This window comes from Myxocyprinus asiaticus, chromosome 42 (genome assembly GCF_019703515.2).
Source record: "Myxocyprinus asiaticus isolate MX2 ecotype Aquarium Trade chromosome 42, UBuf_Myxa_2, whole genome shotgun sequence".
Lineage (NCBI taxonomy): Eukaryota > Metazoa > Chordata > Actinopteri > Cypriniformes > Catostomidae > Myxocyprinus > Myxocyprinus asiaticus.
Genome location: NC_059385.1, coordinates 27050673 through 27072325, shown reverse-complemented (window position 1 = coordinate 27072325; position 21653 = coordinate 27050673). Strand labels below are relative to the sequence as shown.

The 21653-nt window shown below is 36.4% G+C and overlaps 1 protein-coding gene across 1 annotated transcript in view; it reads right to left on the bottom strand.

The window, feature by feature from the left end:
• ugcg (UDP-glucose ceramide glucosyltransferase) overlaps positions 1-13610 on the bottom strand; it is a 61982-nt gene extending 48372 nt beyond the window's left edge. Inside the window, exon 1 of the mRNA XM_051684238.1 lies at positions 13396-13610. Coding sequence (XP_051540198.1) covers positions 13396-13493 — 98 coding nt within the window. The 5' untranslated portion in view covers positions 13494-13610. The remainder of the gene's footprint in view (positions 1-13395) is intronic.
• Between the last annotated feature and the right edge of the window lie 8043 nt (positions 13611-21653).

Genomic DNA, 21653 nt, shown 5'->3' with positions numbered 1-21653 from the left:
TTTGTTTTGATAAAGGTAATAACTATAACTATTGCTCATCCTAAGGGTTAAGGATTTTAACAAACCTCTAATGCAAAGTATTAAACTTTGGCAGGTAACTCGTCCTGCACTGTTTGAGCTACAGACATGAATAACTCAAATCATACAGCTTGCCGAGGAGAGGTTTCGCCAGGGGGATGATAAAATGGGCATAAATATCCTACAGACTTATATTGAAGGAGGCACACGATCACCTCGGTTTTATGGCAAGTTGTAATAACAGTAGCACAAGATGGCCAAATCGTAAGAAATCGTTGGCTCATACAAAAACATACAACTTTTACTCCCACAGGAAAAAAAATTATAATACGTTGTTCACTAGGTCATTTATTTTTCTCCAAGTTTAACCTCTAACTAGTGGTCGACCAATATGGGTTTTTAATGGCCGATGCTGATATCCAGAGAGCAGGATAGCCAATAGGCCGATACAACGTCAATATATAACAGTTTAATACAGTATATAACATCAACATAAAATTGCTAAAAAAAAAATAATAAACTTTAGTACTTTATTTACCCAATTTCACACAAAATTTTAACTTTTTAAAATACAATATTTTTTTAGATTCTTTTTTACATGGTAGATAGCAGTTTCTTCCGATTTCTGTTTAGTCAACAAATTGTATTAATTTATTTGCACATGAAGAAATTGTTAATATATTAGGAAGGAAATAACAGTACACACAGTCCAGCAACCATGGATGGCATGTCCACGTTAGCAATCGCATTTTCTCAAAAAATACAGAATCAAACCAATTGTACATACAGTACATAGTGAATAAGAAATTTACTCATAGAACACATGAAGCGCTTTAACTTTGAAGTTGCACCAGAGATTTAGTAGAGACGGGCCACTTCTATTAAAATGAATGGGAGAAATTAGAATGCCCAACTGCAGCCAACGGTCAACGGATGTAAACCGGTGGCCAAAAGTTTGGAATAATGTAGAGATTATCTCTTATGGAAAGAAATTGGTACTTTTATTCACCAAAGTAGCATTCAACTGATCACAATATATAGTCAGGACATTAATAACATGAACAATTACTATTACAATTTGAAAACAATGTTCAGAACTTCTTAAACTACTTCAAAGAGTTCTCATCAAAAAATCCTCCATGTGCAGCAATGACAGCTTTGCAGATCCTTGGCATTCTAGCTGTCAGTTTGTCCAGATACTCAGGTGACATTTCACCCCACACTTCCTGTAGCACTTGCCATAGATGTGGCTGTCTTGTCGGGCACTACTCATGCACCTTACAGTCTAGCTGATCCCACAAAAGCTCAATGGGATTAAGATGCATAACACTCTTTTCCAATTATCTGTTGTCCAATGTCTGTTTCTTTGCCCACTCTTACCTTTTCTTTTTGTTTTTCTGTTTCAAAAGTGGCTTTTTCTCTGCAATTCTTCCCATAAGGCCTGCACCCCTGAGTCTTCTCTTTACTGTTGTACATGAAACTGGTGTTGAGCGGGTAGAATTCAATGAAGCTGTCAGCTGAGGACATGTGAGGCATCTATTTCTCAAACTAGCGACTCTGATGTACTTATCCTCTTGTTTAGTTGTACATCTGGCCTTCCACATCTATATCTGTCCTTGTTAGAGCCAGTTGTCCTTTGTCTTTGAAGACTATAGTGTACACCTTTGTATGAAATCTTCAGTTTTTTGGCCATTTCAAGCATTATAAAGCCTTCATTCCTCAAAACAATTACTGACTGATGAGTTTCTAGAGAAAGCCGTTTCTTTTTTTCCATTTTTGACCTAATATTGACCTGCTGGTCTATTGCATACTGTGGCAACTCAAAATCAAACACAATGTTAAGCTTCATTTAATGAATCAAATAGCTTTCAGCAGTGTTTGATATTTTCTAGTACCAAATTAACAATTTAGCATGATAACTCAAGGATAAGGTGTTGGAGTGATGGCTGCTGGAAATAGTCTAGATTTGATCAAAAATAATTTTTTTCAAATAGTGATGGTGCTGTTTTTTACATCAGTAATGTCCTGACTATACTTTGTGATCAGTTGAATGCCACTTTAGTGAATTAAAGTACCAATTTCCTTCCGAAACAGCAAAATCTGTACATTATTCCAAACTTTTGGCCACAAGTGTAGATAGGAAGTCCCGCCTTACAGGTAAAAGAGCCAACCACCTTTTTGATACAGACATCGCCTGTCATACAACTCGAGAACATGCATGAACATTATCTATAAAAGCTGGGAAAATTGTGTTTTTTTTTTTTTTTTTGCGTAATCTGAGGTAAAGAAGCACCATTTATGATATCGGTGGTGTCAGATTTTACAGCCGATTTGAAATATGTTCTTTGTTCATAATCTTGACCAACCGTTTTGGGGATTTTGGTCCTTCTCCAATAAAGTAGATAGGAGCTGCACTTTCATGACTGGAAATAGTCTCCCGAGAGCATTCCAAACATGGCCGACAGTGGACTGACTTGCTAGAAAGACTTTGGTTGCACTCACACGCTCGTGCAGATCCAGCACGAGCCTCAATCTCCTGACAGTTTAAATGGCCTGGATCGCTGCTTGGATTGTCGTCATGATTTGTGAATCAGAGGAACTTTTGATCCTGAAGTTTTGATTCTGGCTTATAGAATACAAACTTCAGAGGAAGATGTTAGATGAGCACTCAATGGGCAGAAAACGCTTTGTGAAGGTTTGTGAATTACATCGGTTTAAACGAGATGTGCATATTTGCAGACAATATATGATATTAGTTTGATTGATATTTGCCTTTTTATCATTAGGCAAGACTGTTGAGTTATTGACACCCATCATCAGTAATTTCAATTGCATAAATAAATATGAACTGAGTAACCAAATTTTATCACAGACATTTCCTTTCTTAAAATAAAGTGTTGGACAGGAGGCTAGCAAAGATGTGATGCCTATATTGTATTGATTTGAAATTCTGTTTGTTGATTGTTTGGTCTCCATGGGGATAAAAGTCATACCTTTTCGTATGAGCCAAGTTGTACGATATCTTACGATTTTACCATCTTGTACAAATGATTACAAGTGTTATGAGACTAGAGAAATGGGGGTGGGCACTTTTGGCCAATTAGCAACCACCCAGATCACCCTAACAGCCGCCTAGAACACCCTAGCAACCACCTAGCAACACTTTAGCAATTGTATTATTGCAACACCCTGACAAGCATCCACAACACCCTAGCATTGTGGCAGGGAGTTATACACGGGGCCATGGACTCCACTCACATTTTAAGAAAATGTCAAAATCTGGATAAAAAGAATTGTCAGCAAACACCCCTTTTTTTGCCAGTCCAATGTGAGGCAGCATGTGGCAAGCACAACTTCCCAACTTTATGCAAAGAGGAAAGGATTACATAAAGAAGATTTTACTACATAGATCCCATCACACCCTGTCGGAGCTGAGGAACCAGAAAATGCAGCACATAAGGAAAGATTCTAATTGGGTGAGGTTCCCTTGGGACAAGCGTCACAAGCTCCTTGAACCTGACTACTGAAACAAGGCATTATTTCAGTTGTGAGGAAATCAATAAAACTTCTCTTGACTCAAAGACACCATTGCAATCTCAATTGCATCACTGAACTTGTATTTCATGTATTTACTCAACCCAACCTTGCACTGGCACAACTGCTTAAAGGCCCAACCAGATTTTGATAAATATATTTTAAATATTTAATATACAACAGTTAGTTCTGGTCCTTGAATCTGATTGGATGAGCAGCATTCCAAGGAGTGCCGATATACAATCCAATAACAATGGGATGCTTCACTATTTGTATCACTCCGCTTTCCAAATAGTGGTGTGCACGGATAGTCGTTATTCAGTTAACCATTCGGTGTGCCTTTATTTGAATACCAAAATCACTATTCTGTTATTCTACACGTGCAGTAGAAGTCTTCATGCCAACCCAAGCCGGACAGTCCTGACAAACCAGCAGGTTTCGGGACGGCTCGGGTCAGTTTTTCAAGTATAGAGCGAGTTAGGGGCTGTTCACACGCGTTTCTGCATGCGCCTGCGCAGTTTTTCCAATTGTGTTTAGAAAAAATAAAAAAAATAAACTACTTTTTGGTAGAAGTGAAATTAAATAATAAAAAAACCTAATTAAATTAGTAAAATGAACCTTAAAAACAAATGAGTAAAAAAGGTGGTTGTTTTCTTTTTAAACCATACACTTAATTGAAAATGTTTCTTTGAGGCTTGCATTTATTGCAAGTTTATTCCCAACTCTGCTTCATAACTTTTATATAGTTTTTCCAGCATAAGTGCTTGGCATGGGGCGAAAAGGTCATAGAAGATGTACATTTTGTCTGCTTATCTCGAAAAAATATATGCCCTCTAACGTTTCCTCATTTGATATGCGCTAATGTAGGTGTCATACTGTAATTCAGTGTAGTCATTGATAAATTGCTTTCCGTTTATAATGCATAGTCTTAAGTTAATGCAGTTAAACCTATAAATAAATACATGTTGTGGGCAGGTGCGTACACAATACAACAGGGAAAAAAATAAAGTGTTTAGCTTGCAAATCTTTATAAGCTTACAATGTTTCAGTCAAAGACCTTCTTCGGGCATTCTATTCATTTCTCTAAAGATTCTTCCAATTGCAAGGGAAACTGTTGCCACAAAAATTGACCTGAGAAGTTTCACCAATGATGCTGGCGATGTGCTCAACTGAACCAGATAAGGTGGTGGACATCCTCCTTCCGGGATAAACTAAAGATTTTTTAACACTAAAGCTTCATGTCAAACTATTTTTATTGACTTCTTGGACTGTTCGATTCACATAAGAATTCATTTAAAAACCCTTTCATTACTGTTCCGCATATCTAGATTCTGACCGTGTCTGATGCCTTCCTTATAGGACATTTTCATGGCCGTGGATTATGATAATTGTGAATGGATGTGCACACGCCACGTATTTACGAATGTTTGGAATTCTCTAACAAACATGTTTAGCTAACAAATCTGGGGTGTACGAAGCATTTGTGACTCCGGAGGAAATTTTTCGGGAATATCCACTGTACGTGCAAATTACTCCGAATTTACTCATAAATTTACTAAGGTTTTATGAATGTGGCCCATTAACTCAAATGATTTGTTAAAAAACTCAATGGATTCTATGCACGGTCACTTCCGCGTTTTGCCTCAGAGGGCACACTTACTTCAGGCGCAGAACCGGAAACTATTTCTTCCTACTCTAATAAATGCTTTTGTTTCTGCTGATTAAATTGGACTATATCCACTGCATATTGAGACATGGAGCTGTTGCTCCATCCGGTAAAAAGAAGGGGTTTAACAACGTGTACTTTAAGTTATTTCGACCAGTGCACGACCACCAGTACAGGCTTAGCAAGGTCCCTGTTTCCGACTGTATTACACATGTAATTATTTTGATTCATTTTGCTAGATAAAGTATAGCCCTCTGTGATATTATTAGTTAATATAACATGACAACTGATGATACTTCAGCTTCACAGCAAATGCTGGAGTGAACGATAATATATTTCTTAACATAGTGACCCTTACTTTAACTAGGGATGCACCGATCAGATACCTGGATTGGTATCGGCTCCGATACTGAAGCTATTAGATGGATCGGGTATCGGTCCGAGGAGCCCGATCCAAATCCGATACTGTGTGTTAGTTATGTTCGTTACTGTCAAGCTCCAAAAATGACATAAAAGAACCATAAAAACACCATTAAAGCAGTTCATATGACTCGTGCGTTTTATTCAAAGCCACTTGAAGACGTGCGATAGCTCTGTGAATCACAAAAGGCTGTGTTTAATAAGTAAATATATAGTATGCGCAGCACTAGCGCATTAGTGAATGGTGCTGCTCTGTTGACACAAACTCACGCACAGGCTGGTGATGCACTCGAGGATATATTTAGCCTTCACAGCGGTGTGCAGTATTTGAGCGCTACTCAAGAACAGCATCTCAGATGTAGATGCTCAATAGTTCGGTTCACTTATATGCATTTAGAACGGCACCGGAGGTGCTTTTTACCAGAATTTGAATAAGAAGCTAAATAAACTACTGTGAACTTGCCGACAAACAGACACATACAGGACTTCCTGCAGAGTTTAGAATGCCAAAATAAGTGTGAGGGTTTAAAAAGTGCACGATTTAAATATATTACTGTTGTATTTAAAAGTAAATAATAATAATAATAATAAAATTTTTATTATTGTCATCATTAGTATTTGTTTACAATTTATAACAATATTTAAGTTGAATGTGTTCCAAAAAATAACTGTGTGAAAAGTGGACTGATGTCTTAAAACTAAATTGAACAAAAAAAGAGATCTGAATCCTTTAAAGTACAGATGCAAGTTGAAACATTAAAAAAAAACAAAAACAACAAAAAAAATAAAATAAAACTGGTTTCTTTTCTACTGAAGACTTTAATTCCTGTTAATTTTGCTGCTACATTATCCAGTATACTAGTTAATAATAAAGTGTTTCTTAATTCTTCTTAACTAGAGTGGTGGTGGTGTAGTGGACTAAAGCACATAACTGGTAATCAGATGGTTGCCGGTTTGATCACCACAGCCACCACCATTGTGTCCTTGAGCAAGGCATTTAACTCCAGGTTGCTCCAGGGGGATTGTCCCTGTAATAAGTGCACTGTAATTTGCTTTGGATAAAAGCGTCTACCAAATGCATAAATGTAAAATGTAATAAGCTATACATTTATATTGAAATAATGTGTAGTTAGAGGTTTGTGTTTCTTTACATATTAAAGAGTACTCCCAATTAGTTCCACACAATAATGTAAAGATTCTAAACTGATTATGCAAAAAAAAACAAAAAAAAAAAAAAAGAGAGATTTCCGGAATCGGAAGAGAAAAAGTGGTATCGGTGCATCCCTAACTTTAACCATACAATTTGTCTAATAGTGATCAATATTAGTTTATTGTATTGTATTTATGCAGTATAATATTTTCTGTCAAATTTACGCTAATAAAAATTGTGTCCCGTTTCTGAGAGATTTTTCATGTCCATGTGCAGAGGTCTGCCAAACTGATGGAGGGAATGCTTTTGAGAAGTGAACATTTTACTCTCTTTTTTCTTTTTGCAAAAAAATTAGTTAACAATGACTTAGTAATTTGACACAATGTAGATTAAATTGCGTGTTAACACTTTACAATATGGTTCCATTCGTTAATATGCATTAATGTATTAGGTATTGTGATCAAACATACAGTGCATCCGGAAAGTATTCACAGCGCTTCACTTTTTCCACATTTTGTTATGTTACAGCCTTATTCCAAAATGGATTAAATTCATTATTTTCCTCAAAATTCTACAAACAATACCCCATAATGACAACGTGAAAGAAGTTTGTTTTAAATCTTTGCAAATTTATAAAAAAAATAAAAATAATTAAAAAAATAATAAAATAAAAAATAAAAAAAATCACATGTACATAAGTATTCACAGCCTTTGCCATGACACTCAAAATTGAGCCCAGGTGCATCCTGTTTCCACTGATCATCCTTGAGATGTTTCTACAACTTGATTGGAGTCCACCTGTGGTAAATTCAGTTGATTGGACATGATTTGGAAAGACACACACCTGTTATATAAGGTCCCACAGTTAACAGTGCATGTCAGAGCACAAACCAAGCCATGAAGTCCAAGAAATTGTCTGTAGACCTCCGAGACAGGATTGTATCGAGGCACAGATCTGGGGAAGGGTACAGAAAAATTTCTGTAGCATTGAAGGTCCCAATGAGCACAGTGGCCTCTATCATCCGTAAATGGAAGAAGTTTGTAACCACCAGGACTCTTCCTAGAGCTGGCCGCCCGGCCAAACTGAGCGATCGGGGGAGAAGGGCCTTAGTCCGGGAGGTGACCAAGAACCCGATGGTCACTCTGACAGAGCTCCAGCATTTCTCTGTGGAGAGAGGAGAACCTTCCAGAAGAACAACCATCTCTGCAGCACTCCACCAATCAGGCCTGTATGGCAGAGTGGCCAGACGGAAGCCACTCCTCAGTAAAAGGCACATGACAGCCCGCCTGGAGGACTCTCAGACCATGAGAAACAAAATTCTCTGGTCTGATGAAACAAAGATTGAACTCTTTGGCCCGAATGGCAAGCTTCATGTCTGGAGGAAACCAGGCACCACTCATCACCTGGCCAATACTATCCCTACAGTGAAGCATGGTGGTGGCACCATCATGCTGTGGGGATGTTTTTCAGTGGCAGGAACTGGGAGACTAGTCAGGATCGAGGGAAAGATGAATGCAGCAATGTACAGAGACATCCTTGATGAAAACCTGCTCCAGAGCGCTCTGGACCTCAGACTGGGGCGAAGGTTCATCTTCCAACAGGACAACGACCCTAAGCACACAGCCAAGATAACAAAGGAGTGGCTCCGGGACAACTCTGTGAATGTCCTTGAGTGGCCCAGCCAGAGCCCAGACTTGAACCCGATTGAACATCTCTGGAGAGATCTGAAAAATGGCTGTGCACCGACGCTCCCCATCCAACCTGATGGAGCTTGAGAGGTCCTGCAAAGAAGAATGGGAGAAACTGCCCAAAAATAGGTGTGTCAGGCTTGTAGCATCATACTCAAAAAGACTTGAGGCTGTAATTGGTGCCAAAGGTGCTTCAACAAAGATAAGCAAAGGCTGTGAATACTTATGTACATGTGATATTTTTATTTTTAATAAACTTTCACATTGTCATTATGGGGTATTGTTTGTAGAATTGAGGAAAATAATGAATTTAATCCATTTTGGAATAAGGCTGTAACATAAAATGTGGAAAAAGTGAAGTACTGTGAATACTTTCCGGATGCACTGTATATTTTTACAGTATTTATTAATCTTTGTCAATATAAAAATAGAAATTGTTCATTGTTAGTTCATAGTGCATTAATGATAACATGTACAACTTTTGATTTTAAAAATATTGAAATTAAGATTAATAAATGCGTAAAAGTATTGTTCCTTGTTAATTCATGTTACCTAATAACATTAAAAAATATAATCAATACTGTGTGAAGTGTTCTCGGTGATGTTTCGTCGCCCAGCGGATGTTGCTAAAACCTCAGCTGAGCAACTGTCTCTATAACTCCTATATAAATCTTCTGGTGATTGTGCTCTGACAAGAACTGCTTGTGTTGCTGTATTTCTCACTTGTAAACCACTGTACAATCGCTTTCTACACAAAGGAAGTACACAATGGTATAGCAGTGCTCGGCCATTCTACAAACTTCAAAACGTATGTATTTACACATTGAGCTCATTACTGAGATAATTTTTATACTTTTACTAAATAAAAATCACATTTGTTGTGATAAATCGCTTTATTTTAGAAAGAATAGTAGTTTGCTGCAACTCAACACTTTCACGTTAGCTGGATACAATCCTCGAAGATTGTTAGCACCATGAGACTTGACCGGAAATACGTAGACTTCATCCCGTGCATAGAGTCCTTTCAGCATTGATTCGTCAAAAAAAACACAAAAAAAAAAAAACACTAATTTTATGAACAAAACACCACTATTTCAACCAATGCCAGGTGATTGGAATGTTCAGGAAACCTGCTTGAGAACAACCATCATTTTCACAACTCCATTTGGTGATGGCATTGGCACAGAAAGTGAACACTTTGACTAAAAAAGAAAATATTCTTTAAAGGAAAAGTCCATTAATGAATAGATATCAGCAGGATCAAAAATGCAATGTATCGTTGGTCAACAAGTGCACTACTGTCTGTTACAAAGAAAGCAACTGACACGAGGTTGTGTCCTGGTCCATGGAATTTAGCCCTTTCATTCCAGTCTAACAACAGATCAATGAGAAAGACTTCATTAATTACTCGTGGTGGTGGACAGCACTGGTAGCATGACCAGTCGTGAGGGTTTATGCGGTCAAAGACCTTAATGAACCATAGAAATAACAGTTCCTCAGAGAACAGGCTGCAATCATCTTTCCCCATTCAGGCCAGAAGGGACTCAATCAAGAGTGGATGTGCTGCAACATGTGTGACCTCAAAGGAACAGCTCTCTTTTCCAAAGCATTATATGAAAACATGCCCTAATTTAGGGTTAAAATCTTGTAGAACATTCTTAACAGTGGCTCTAAGAACCAACCTGTTTTCTTTTTGAAAACAAACCACAAAGCCACTGAGCTTGAATGCTGTTCCAAAAGATAACAATAAACGAAGTCAAACAGTTGCATAGTCTGTCTGAAAAATTAGAGTAGATCATAAACATCTCATAACACGTAATAATACATCTACAAAAGGAGCCGAAGTATCGAGACTTGCTGGAGTTTGAGTCTTACGATCCATGATGACCTTCTCACAAAGCCTGGACATTTTTGCATCAGATTCAGCAGGAGAATATGCACACATAATTTGGGAGTTTGCAAATGTCCAAAACAAGCCTGTAAGGCAGATGTGACCCAAAACACTTTATATAACTTAGACCAGGAGGTCAGTATAATGAAAGCCATAGGTTTTTCACATGATTCAACACTCAATTCAAGTCTAGTTTCAGAAAGCCATGTGTATTCTTCAGTAGAAGCAGAGCGTGATAGAGTCAAGTCAGGTAACATGACACACATTACTGAAGGTGGAGGAAACTCCCAACTCAAAGTTCCCTGGTAACCAAAGTTCAGTTCAGTATAGCTTCCTTAGTATCATATGTTATAGCCTATGTAACCAGTCTTACTCGACCCGTTCCAAGCTGGATTCGAACTGGCATGGGAGGCGGGCACGCTAAAGAGGAGGCTAAAAGGCTACAGCCTCTAGAGTCAGTAGCTAGTGCGCTAATTGAGGCCAGGGGAGTTACACATACACATACTGCACAGAAATGTACAAGCTGGCTCCCGTTAAACCTACACTACCTGCCAAAAGTTTTATGATTAAATGCTTTTTTTTAATTATTATTTTTAAGGACAAGGGTTTTGTACCTAGTGATGTCAAAAGTACAGGTACTTTGGCACCAAATAAATTCGGTCCCCGCGCGCTGGCTGACACACGGCTGCTTTCAAATCACGCTTACTTGAGCACGTGTTCTTTGACTCCTTTTACACTGAAATTGACAAATTAAAATTGTAAAATGTCTGAGTGTGATTATTAAACTGCAAATTAATGTGATTTCATTAAATAAATATACAATCTGCATGTACTGCAGGTAGTAAAGTGAATGTGTGAAGCTGCTCATATTATGAAAACTCCAGATTTTATGAGCATGACTTGCTGTACTTGTTGTAGTAGATGACAGAAGAGAGCACTCATTCACCGTGAAGCATGCAGCACTTGCTGACTATATTTCTATAATTAAATTGCAGAATTTTGCGCATCAATACTCACACTGGGTCATATAACCAACATCTTTTCCGGAGGTGCGAAACTACCGTCAAAAACACAGAACCAGAAACGCAAACTTGGTGCGTGGAATTTAAGAAATTGTGACAGAAATATATTAGTGTTTATAGCGTTCAGTAAAATGTATTTTATTTTTATTATTATTCTTGGAAGTATATCTCACAAGCAAGAGTGCTGTTGCATTAAATAGAAGTTTTCATCAATGCTTTCATTTATAATTTGATGCTTTTTTGAGCAGCACTTTATTCGACAGAAAAATGTTGTGTTTTACATTATGTTGGGAGGATCTTTACGAGTGCACTCGCAATTACAAGTAATTATTTTATTTTCATTTGATTAAAGTTTGGATTCATTTAATTCGACACAATTTTGATGAAGAAATCAAATTAAGTTTTCAAACAAGGAATTCAGGAGAAAAAAAAAATGGAAAATTTGGAATTTGGGGAAAAAAAAAAAAAAAAAAAAAAAAAAACTGTATACAATTTAGAAGAAAAAAAAACTGTAGAACTTGAAGCAATGTTAACTGAGAAACACTCAAAGGAAACATGCTATTGTTTTAACTTACCATTTACATTGAAATTAACATATTAATAGGCTAAAGGAGTGTGTTCAATAGCATATTACCTATTTTTTTCTGTGGTATCGAAATTGGTATCGAGAATTGTGAAGTTTAATTGGTATCAGTACCGATTACTGCATTTTTGGGGATGGTGATAACACTAATTGTGCCTTCATAAGAATTTCTTTTTAAAAAAATAAATAAATAAATAAACTTATGGATAAGTTAGGTCAGTTAGTGAAGGTAAACAGCCAACAAGCATCAAAAATCTGATATATGGCAATATATGCAAATAAATCACACAGAAGAAATTTATGTACATATACATTATTTTCACAGATACAAAAATTCACATACTTGTACATTTATGCAACACATTTACTACAAAATACTACAAAAATGCTGTTTTTCATGTAACATTTTCCCAAATAGTAGTGGAATTTGTACATGTATGCTCAAATACATGAACCATTATATATATTTATGGCCATATACCATATTTCTGTATGAGACCATACATCTGAACTCCCTCAATACTGTTAAATATCAGGTAGCTTTGATTTGTTAGACCTTTTGAGGCACTACATAATTTCCATACTTCCATTTGCGTTGGTTCATAGCTTTGATGACTTTACTGCTATTCTAAAATGTGCAAAATAGTTCATTTTTAGTGCACATGCAGTGTTGTATAAGGAGGAAAAGAGAGCAATTCACAGAAAACTGCAGATTTTCACATAGCACACGAAGACATCTAGAGGATTTGGTCAAATTAATGCGTTCTGAACATCTTTAAACAAAAACATAACATTAAATATATAAACATAATCCATGTTAAAACCTTAAAAGCCGGTGGTAGGTGTGTCTACTGAAGCTAACCTAACCGAAGTAGCTTTGACTCCCACCGTTGAGAATTAATGAGAGACCCTTGAGAAATCAAAGCCACGGCCGATTTTAACCCGATATTTGTGAGTTTAGATTTGGTAAACTTACGAATAAAACACCATAACGCGAATACTGCGCAGTTGCTATGCTAACAATCATCGCTAGCGATATGAAACGAGATATGAAACTATGAAACTAATGTGTCTATGATTGACATAAAATTAATATCGGTTCAATAAAGTGTCAGGTGTGTTAGTAGTACGAGTATTTCACAGAAATAATGATCTGTCTTTAACGCGGCAGATATCCGCATTGAAGGTGCGAGACGGCGACGAGCAAACCCACGCTCCATCCTGTTAGCCATACATACATACCCATACACCCGAACACTGCAAGCGTGCGACGCGACGCAAGCACAACGCGCCCGTTATAATTTACAACTCTGTCTACGCTACAAACGCGCGATCAGCTCCGTATGTTACAATAAAAGCGTTCTAGTGTGTCGCTTTTAAACGGATCAATGATGCCACATTCACAGCAATACACTCACTTACACGTAAATGATGGACACGAAGTGCATGAGCCAGAGGACGATAAATAGGATAAATCCGAAGATGGAGAAGCCTTGTAATGCTAAATCGAGCAGGGCCATGGCTGTCCTGTGTCCGGATGCGCTTACACTTCTGTTCGGCCCTAATGCTGAAAGCGCACACACTCATGCACACTGATTCAGACGACTGCGCTGGGTTGTTGAGCTGAGCTGAGCAGAGAAGGGCAGGCTGTAGAGGTGGGCGGTGGGCGGAGTTTATCTGATTGCGCATAATTCAGGGGCGTTCCCGATAATCATTGTAACTTTCTGTAAGGTCAGTCTTGATTCAGTAAATTACCTCTTCCTTATATGTCCTTTGGTTTGAATTTTTTTTTACTACAGTCATAAGTTTGCCTTCACATATGTGATGTATTATATTCTTTTTCTCATTATGATCCACAAGAATAGTCATTGTTATGATTTTAATGACAAAATACTATATTCGTACGTCAACTTTTGACAGTTGTTATACACTCCAAAAATGTATAACAACTGTCAAATTGTATGAAGAGTTATTGAACACCTCATATTTATTATATTTTTCTTGTTGTGTTTTCAATGTTTCTCTTCATTGTTTATTGTTATCCTCCTGTGCTGTTTGTTTTCATAAATAATTACATCTAATTGAATTGTGTAATGTTTAACATAACTCAATTAACATAACTTATTATATATATAATTATTATTATTATTATTAAAGATTACAAAGTTCAGTTTGATGGAATTTTGTTATGAAATTAAAATGTGTAAATCTTATAATTATTATTTTTTTGAGTGTATGTTTGTCTTGTAACTGTCAACCTTTTATGATGAGTCATTATGACTAAAATTATTAATTCAAAAATAATTTTGTTTGTTTGTTTGTTTGTTTTTCATCACCTGATGTACTTCCTTACTGTTTCGCAAAAATTGTTATTGTTATTTTTAAATCTTTTTGGTCACTTGTGTACGGACTCTGAAATACGTTTATATCAGCATTTTGTTGTGATATATAAACTGAATTTTCCCTGGCATTTTTCTCTTATTTTATAGGCTACTGCAAATCAGACACCAGGGTTTAATGTAATGTAAGGTTTATTAATCATTAATCTTTGTTTAAAATATTGCATTAGGATTTATTAATCAGTGATCAGGGTTTCATACAGGGGAGACTGGGGCTAATTGTCACACTTTTTACTCTGGTGAATATTTCTGCAGTGTAGGTTTTGTTTTGAAAGTCAATTTCTGTACAGGCACATACCTTCAGGTCTTGGCTGCAAAAAGCTATTGAAAATTTTGACTGTTATTGCCCAGGAAAAATGATAGAGTTCATTGTGCATACTTCGACCTTTTGCGACATCATACCCCAATAGCAGGGTAAGTTGTCATACTATATGGGGTAGGTTGTCACAATGGAACCCGCCATTAAACAACTTATTATAGGCTTTCCAGCTAAATTTACACAGCAAAACAGTTATGAAACAAAAAGCAATTCACAAAAAAGCAATTCAATGTAAAAGGTTATATACAAAATCTACTTTACCTTCATGATATAGTTGACCCTTGCCTGAAAGTATGACAGTGTGGTTTAATTGTGTTTACTTGTTTTCCCAACAGCTATAGCAAAAATATTATAATAATAGATTTTAGTAATGAGGATAGAATTCACACACAAAAATCTAGTTTAAAATGTTTTTTGACTAAAACCAACAAACAAAACCACTGCTAGAGAAAACCCACTTGCACTGCAAAAATATTTTAGCCTATTTTAAGGATTTACGCATTTTAGTTTTCATAAAAATAATTCCATCAAATTGAATTGTGTAAATGTTTTTACTAAATTAAATTCATAATACTTAAAATAGTAAGTTTTAATTTAAATTTGTTAAAGATTACTCAATTCAATTTGATGGAGTTTTGTTGTAAAATTGAAATGCGTAATTCTGAAATATATATATATATAGTGTGTGTGTGTGTGTGTGTGTGTGTAGTTGGACTTTTGACTCAAAACCTTATAATTATTTATTATTGATACAGCCCGTGTGGCAGCTCCCCCATGTGACAATTAGCCCTCATCTCCTCTATTGTTTGACTGCTTTACATGTTTCTACCTTGGAATTAAAATACACATTTCTAGATGTTTTAGTTTCCCATAAGGATCATTTCAGAGCCTTGGTATTTCCTGAAGTTTCTCATCTGTTATAATGAATGCTTGACTTGTAATGTGGAATCTGTGCAACCCCTCACAGCGCCATCATACTAAGGAAAGAGGAATCAGATGAGGGCCTTATGCGATTTCAAACTCATTTAACATGGCAGTAAAGTATGATGTAATGATTCTATTATGGAGACATTCCAGATTGGATGAGAAACACTACAGATGTTACATCAAGTCATGTTAAGTTCTGGCTATTAAAGGGATAGTTTACTCAGTAAGAAAAACTGTCATCAGTTACTCGCCCTCATGTTGTTCCAAACTTATTTGACTCTCTGCTGTGGAACACAAAAGAAAATGTTTCTATGCGTCCCCCATGCAATTTTTTGTTTTGTTTTGGTTGAACTATCGCTTCAAGACTGGTTTAAAGTAACACAGAAAAAGAGACACTGGTGGACCCTCATTTGATTGATGTACCTTGTATTAAATAGTAACATTTAATAAACGGTTAATGTAAGCAATGGGTCTTCCTGCATATTTGCATCTCATTAATGTTACATACTGTAGCTAAAATGTTCCTGTAGCAGCTCAGCTTACATCTTTTTGTCAAAATGACAGTGAATGGTGACTGAGGCTGACATTCTGCCTAACATCTCCTTTTGTGTTCCACGCAACAAAGTCATAATGGCATTATGTTGCGTAAAGGATAAAATAATGTTTATTTTTGCTTGAACTAACCGCATTACCTGAACCTGAGACTTAAATGCCTCTCTCTGAATCCCATGTGAACAAAACAAGAGGGAAGTTTGTTTCCAGTGAAAACATTACATATCAGAACAGTTTGAATAAACTTCATGAGAATGCTTCTTATTTTGACATTTCTATAAGTAGACTGTCATCTGCTCTAAACATTAATGCATGTCTTCTTGCCCCTTCTCTCTCAACATCAGGTGCAGAGCTCAAAACTGAGGACTGAGACTGAATTTGTTTAAACTCTGCGGGCTGAGTCAATAGAAACATGCTGTCATGGACACACCTTGAAAAAGGACAAGGCCTGTGATGACATCAATTCCAGGAGTCCAGGATATAAGAGACAAGTGTTCAAATCATTGGACATGATATAGGACACCTATGAACTGGAAATTATGCAATAGTAAAACAGTCGTGTCAAATCTTGTAGACAGTAGACTCATTTCCTCTGGACATAGATTTCATTTGTTTTCAATTTGTCCATTTGATTTTTGAATTTCCTTGTTGAATTTCTTTTTGGCATTAAATGTCTCAGTTTCTGAGTTTGAAAATGAAAAACAATTTACTTCATTGCTATGAATATGATATTTCAAAAAGAGCTGAGTGATTTAAAACCCAATTTTTCACTTTATCAAACAGCCCTTGTTATTAATTTTGAATTTATAAAATTTTCCAAATACAATAAAGTCAGGAAGACTGTGTCATTCTTTAATGAATTTGATATATGTTTGTGAAGCCCTTCAAAAAATGTTAAGTTTGTATTTGAACTGCATGTGTAAAAGGTACACTGAAAAAAATGATTTTGTGTTGAAGTAAATATAGAAGAAAAGATTAAGTACATTCTACATTTAATTCGTTTAAGCGTGAACTTGAAAATATTAAGTAAATTCTACATTTGTACTCAATTCAAACATGTAAAAATAATGTTGTAGCTTTTAAGTAAATATTATTTATGATTGTTTGCTATCTTTACAATGTGTCATCATGTATCAGTCCTAAATTTGAAAACCTTGTCATATTTATTTGCTAATTTGAGTAAATTTCACAGGTAAATAAAATAAATACATTTTACTTAACTTTTCGAAGCTGGTTTCGGTCTTGATTAATTAATGAGTTTACATGGCTTCACTTTTTGCATGTTTATGTACACTGTTTTTGTTGTTGTGTTTGGTAACTTCTTGTTTTGTCAAGTCTGAAGTTCTTTTTCTACTCAAAATTACCCGTTCATGATCAAAAAAATTATATGTTGACTGGTACAGTCATCAAGTGTTGAGGTCCACATGTGCAGGTCTGTATTTAGTTTCTATTGCCAGTAATGCAATGTGCTGTAGTCTATCAGATTACATAGCAAGCATTAAGCTTCCATGTGGATGGCTTCTGTATGTCATGCTGTACATGATTAATAAGGGATGTTTACAATGTGAAATGTTCTGATAAAATGTTCGTTTAAATTTTACCATGTTTTTTAAGTCACTGTATTAACTGAAAGGTTTAAGGTAAATTTACTCACTCACTTGAATGAATATTAAGTCATGAAGTTACATAGATTTTATATAATTGTATACCATTAAAATTGACTAAGAACAACTGTGTGCAAAAACTTGAACTAAAAATTAAGTAATTCTTACTAGATATTTTTTTCAGAGTATGACATTGTATTGTCTTATAATGTTATGAATGTTCAATAAAATAAATAAAGAAATAAATAAAACAAAATCTTGTTTTCTGTACACTTCTGATGATATCATCCCTAAATAGCAATGAATGAAAATAGCACAAAACTGAGATTCTAAAGGTTAGAATTAAAGTTCAAGAATAACTTTTAGTGCGTAAAATTGCCTACAGTTCAAATACAAAATACCATTTGAGGTAGACTACATGAATTCAAACTGAAAGAGTGTTTTTGTTTTGGGACATGAATCAGATATCAGGGAGGTTCACAAACCGTATGAGAAGATACGCCTCGTGAACTACCAAGAACACTAGCCTTAAATTAATCATTCTTGTAAGTTACGTTAAACATCAGTATTATGAACTACGGTAACCGATCAGCACGGTGACGGTAAGTAAAAATAACGTTATCAAGCAAACGGTCAAAATTCAGCGTTCCAAACTAAAATAGAGGGCGCCACCTTGTGCATGAATAATGCAGATGTGTATTTTCCTGATTTTAAAATCGAAACTAATTTACTGGCCCCCAATAAAGCCAAGTAGATCTCCAAACGGGGGCGGAAACTCCAGTAGAGGGGCGGAGTCACGCCAAAAGGGGGTTGGGCCAACTCCAAAAGGTTGAGAAAGGTATAACTGCAGACAGAGCTCCAAAAAGGGGTAGGAGCTCCAAACCACCAGCAAAAACATACCTAAAGGGTTAGGTAAAGGGTAAGGAGCCCCTTACCTAACCCTTTCTCTAACCCTAACCGTCTGTGGAGGCGTTGCCCTTTTTGGAGTTGGCGCAACACCCTTTTGGAGTAACCCCGCCCTCTTTTGGAGAAACCACACCCTATTTGGGAGATTCCACCCAAATTTGGATATCTCCATCCTGCAGTTAAACCTACTTGAAAAGGTTGGCTGGCGGTTTGGAGCTTCCATCCCTTTTTGGAGCTTCGCCTGCAGTTATTTCCTACAAAGGGTAAAGGGAGCACTTATGCACTTTGAACTTGATGGTTATATCAAAGAGGTGTGATGGCTGTCCACTCGTCCTCCTACCACTGTTACACCCTAACTTAACCCTACACCTAAACCTAACTTTAACCTTAGTAAGAATAGCTTTTTTTCTGAAAACTTCTTCTCAAAATTACTAAAAGAATCATGAAAGGAATCGTTTAGGAACTGGAATTGTTTAATTCCTATGATTGCAATCCCTAGTTGTTAATGGTGTAATTACCTAGCCATTGGAACTAATTGTAACTCTATGCATTGTCAGATCTTGTCTATGGGTTGATAATCATAACTTTTGAAGTTTTAGCAATTCACAATGTAGAGCATAATCTGATTAACAATAAGAAAATTATGTGTAAATGCACTCCAAAAGTCAAAAATCAAATAAATTCTGACCTGACAGAAAACTGCACATGGTATATGAGGCAGATAGCCTAATAAAATAAAATGTTTATATTGAGTTGTATAGATTTATAAGTGAGAATCAGAAAAAGAGCAAAAATGCCTCTAACATTCATATTTATTATAATATGTTATAAAATTAGTAAATTAAATGTGACTATCGCTATAGAAGGGAACTGTCGGGCTGGGAAGGTCTCGTGAGAGTCTCATTTGTTGTTAACTGTATTTAGGGCCTACTGCCCTTGGCAATATGTTCCCAAATGATGATTATTTCATATTTTAATAGAACAGATTCTTGCAGATGGTGTTTAAACTGACTTTTTAATTAATACATTTTATTAAAAAAAAAATAAAAAATCATCAATAATTACGACAAAACTCATATTGTGTACAGTATATTTAACTACACAGTTATATGAACATCTAGTCAATAATTTTTTAAGTCTAATGAGTTGGACATAGTGAAATGAATGAAGATTTTGATTTACTAAACTGAGTCTTTCATTCGGGAAGCTAGCAACACTAGATAAAAAAAAAACCAGCTCATTTAAGTCATTTGTTCTGGAATCGGGCTACACTGGTGGCGTTGTCTGTTTCACGCTGTAGATGGTGTTGCAAAGCCACTGAATCCACAATTTTCCTGAGCATCCACTAGGCCATGATGCTTCTGATTGCCGCTGGACTGTTTTCTGGTAGAAGCAATGTGAAAACTACCAAAATGAGTGATCTAGAAGGAGAACAGAAACAACCATTTTAAGTGTTAGTTGGAGTAAAAATTAGTTCAAGCTCAACTTGTGGAGCTGTCAGCTGTCATAACAACTTGAAGTAGTTAATGATATCAACATAACTAACCTTGTGCCATCGCTTTATGTCGTATCCACTCCTTAAACTTTGACCTGTGAGGCACTGTCAAAACAAAAACATTACGACACATATATAGGTCCACATGTTTTTATTTTTTATTTAATACGCTATTATATGCCCATGCAAGTGAAAACACTGGAGACAAAATAACGAAAACAGGCTGCTGTAATGAACCATGGAACACTTCTGCATTCTGGAAAAAGTTGGATCTCACTTGGAGAATCAACGGAACCAAATGATGAAAATTATTTCCTTCCGGTATTTTTTATTTATTTTTTGAATGGAATAGTTCTGAATAACAACCGGTTCCCATTTCCCAACTCCATCAATAATGCAGTTGTATAGTCTATAGGCAGCCTATCTCTGACTTTTATATAGTACAGTGCAAAGTCAAGCATTAAACTATAAAAGCATTAATGTTTGGTGCTGTCTTGACCACAAGGGAGTGCCATGTGCACAGCACAACAAAGGAAAAGGAATGAGATAAAGTTATAATTTTTGGTAGGCTATGAGTTACACTGTTTGTGTTATGAGCATAAATGATACATAAAATCATGCAGCTTAATGAAGAGAGGTCTGCTGTCTCATTGACTTACATTAAAGGAGGGACCCAACTTGAGAGGCCAAGCTCCAAAGAGGGGCTGGAGCTCCAAACAGCTAAAGCCCCTAACTTAACCCTTTCCCCAACCCTATAAGTAGTACAGCTGCAGGCCAGAAACCTCAAAATGGGGGCGGGATCTCCAAAAGAGGGCGAAGTTATTCCAAAAGGGGGGCGTGATTTCCCCTAAACGGGGCTGCGCCACATCCAAAAGGTGCCGTCACTTCCACTCACGGTTATGGTTAGGGAAAAAGTTAGATAAGGGGCTCCCTATATCATCAATGGCGATTTGGAGCGACCACCCCTTTTTATAGCAATGCCTGGAGCTATACCCTTCTCCAACCCTAACCATGTGTGGAGTTTTGGAGTTTGGCCCAACCCCCTATTGAGTATCCCTTCCCCCTTCTGGAGTTACCTCGCCCTCTTTTGGAGATTCCTCCCCCATTTGGAGATCTCTGGGGAGGGGGGCTCTTTTCACTTTTGCTTGTAAGCAACCACCCAGAACACCCAAAATACCCTAGCAACCACATAGGAATGTTTGGTAACAACCACTCAGAAGAACACCTTGGCAACCATTCACAACACTAGTTTGTAGTTCATAAGCTCCGATTTCATAATATCAGCAGAAATGTAGTGTACTTTTTATTTCTTGTTTTATGTATTTACTACTTAGCCAAAAAATACATGACATCTGCATATGAGCATCTTATCCTTCATCCTTATCACTATGATAATTAACATCTACACAGGGTTTACAAATCCTGTCTTTGTCCCATTGTATTTAAGGAACTTTTGTTCTTAACTTAGAGTCTGGAGA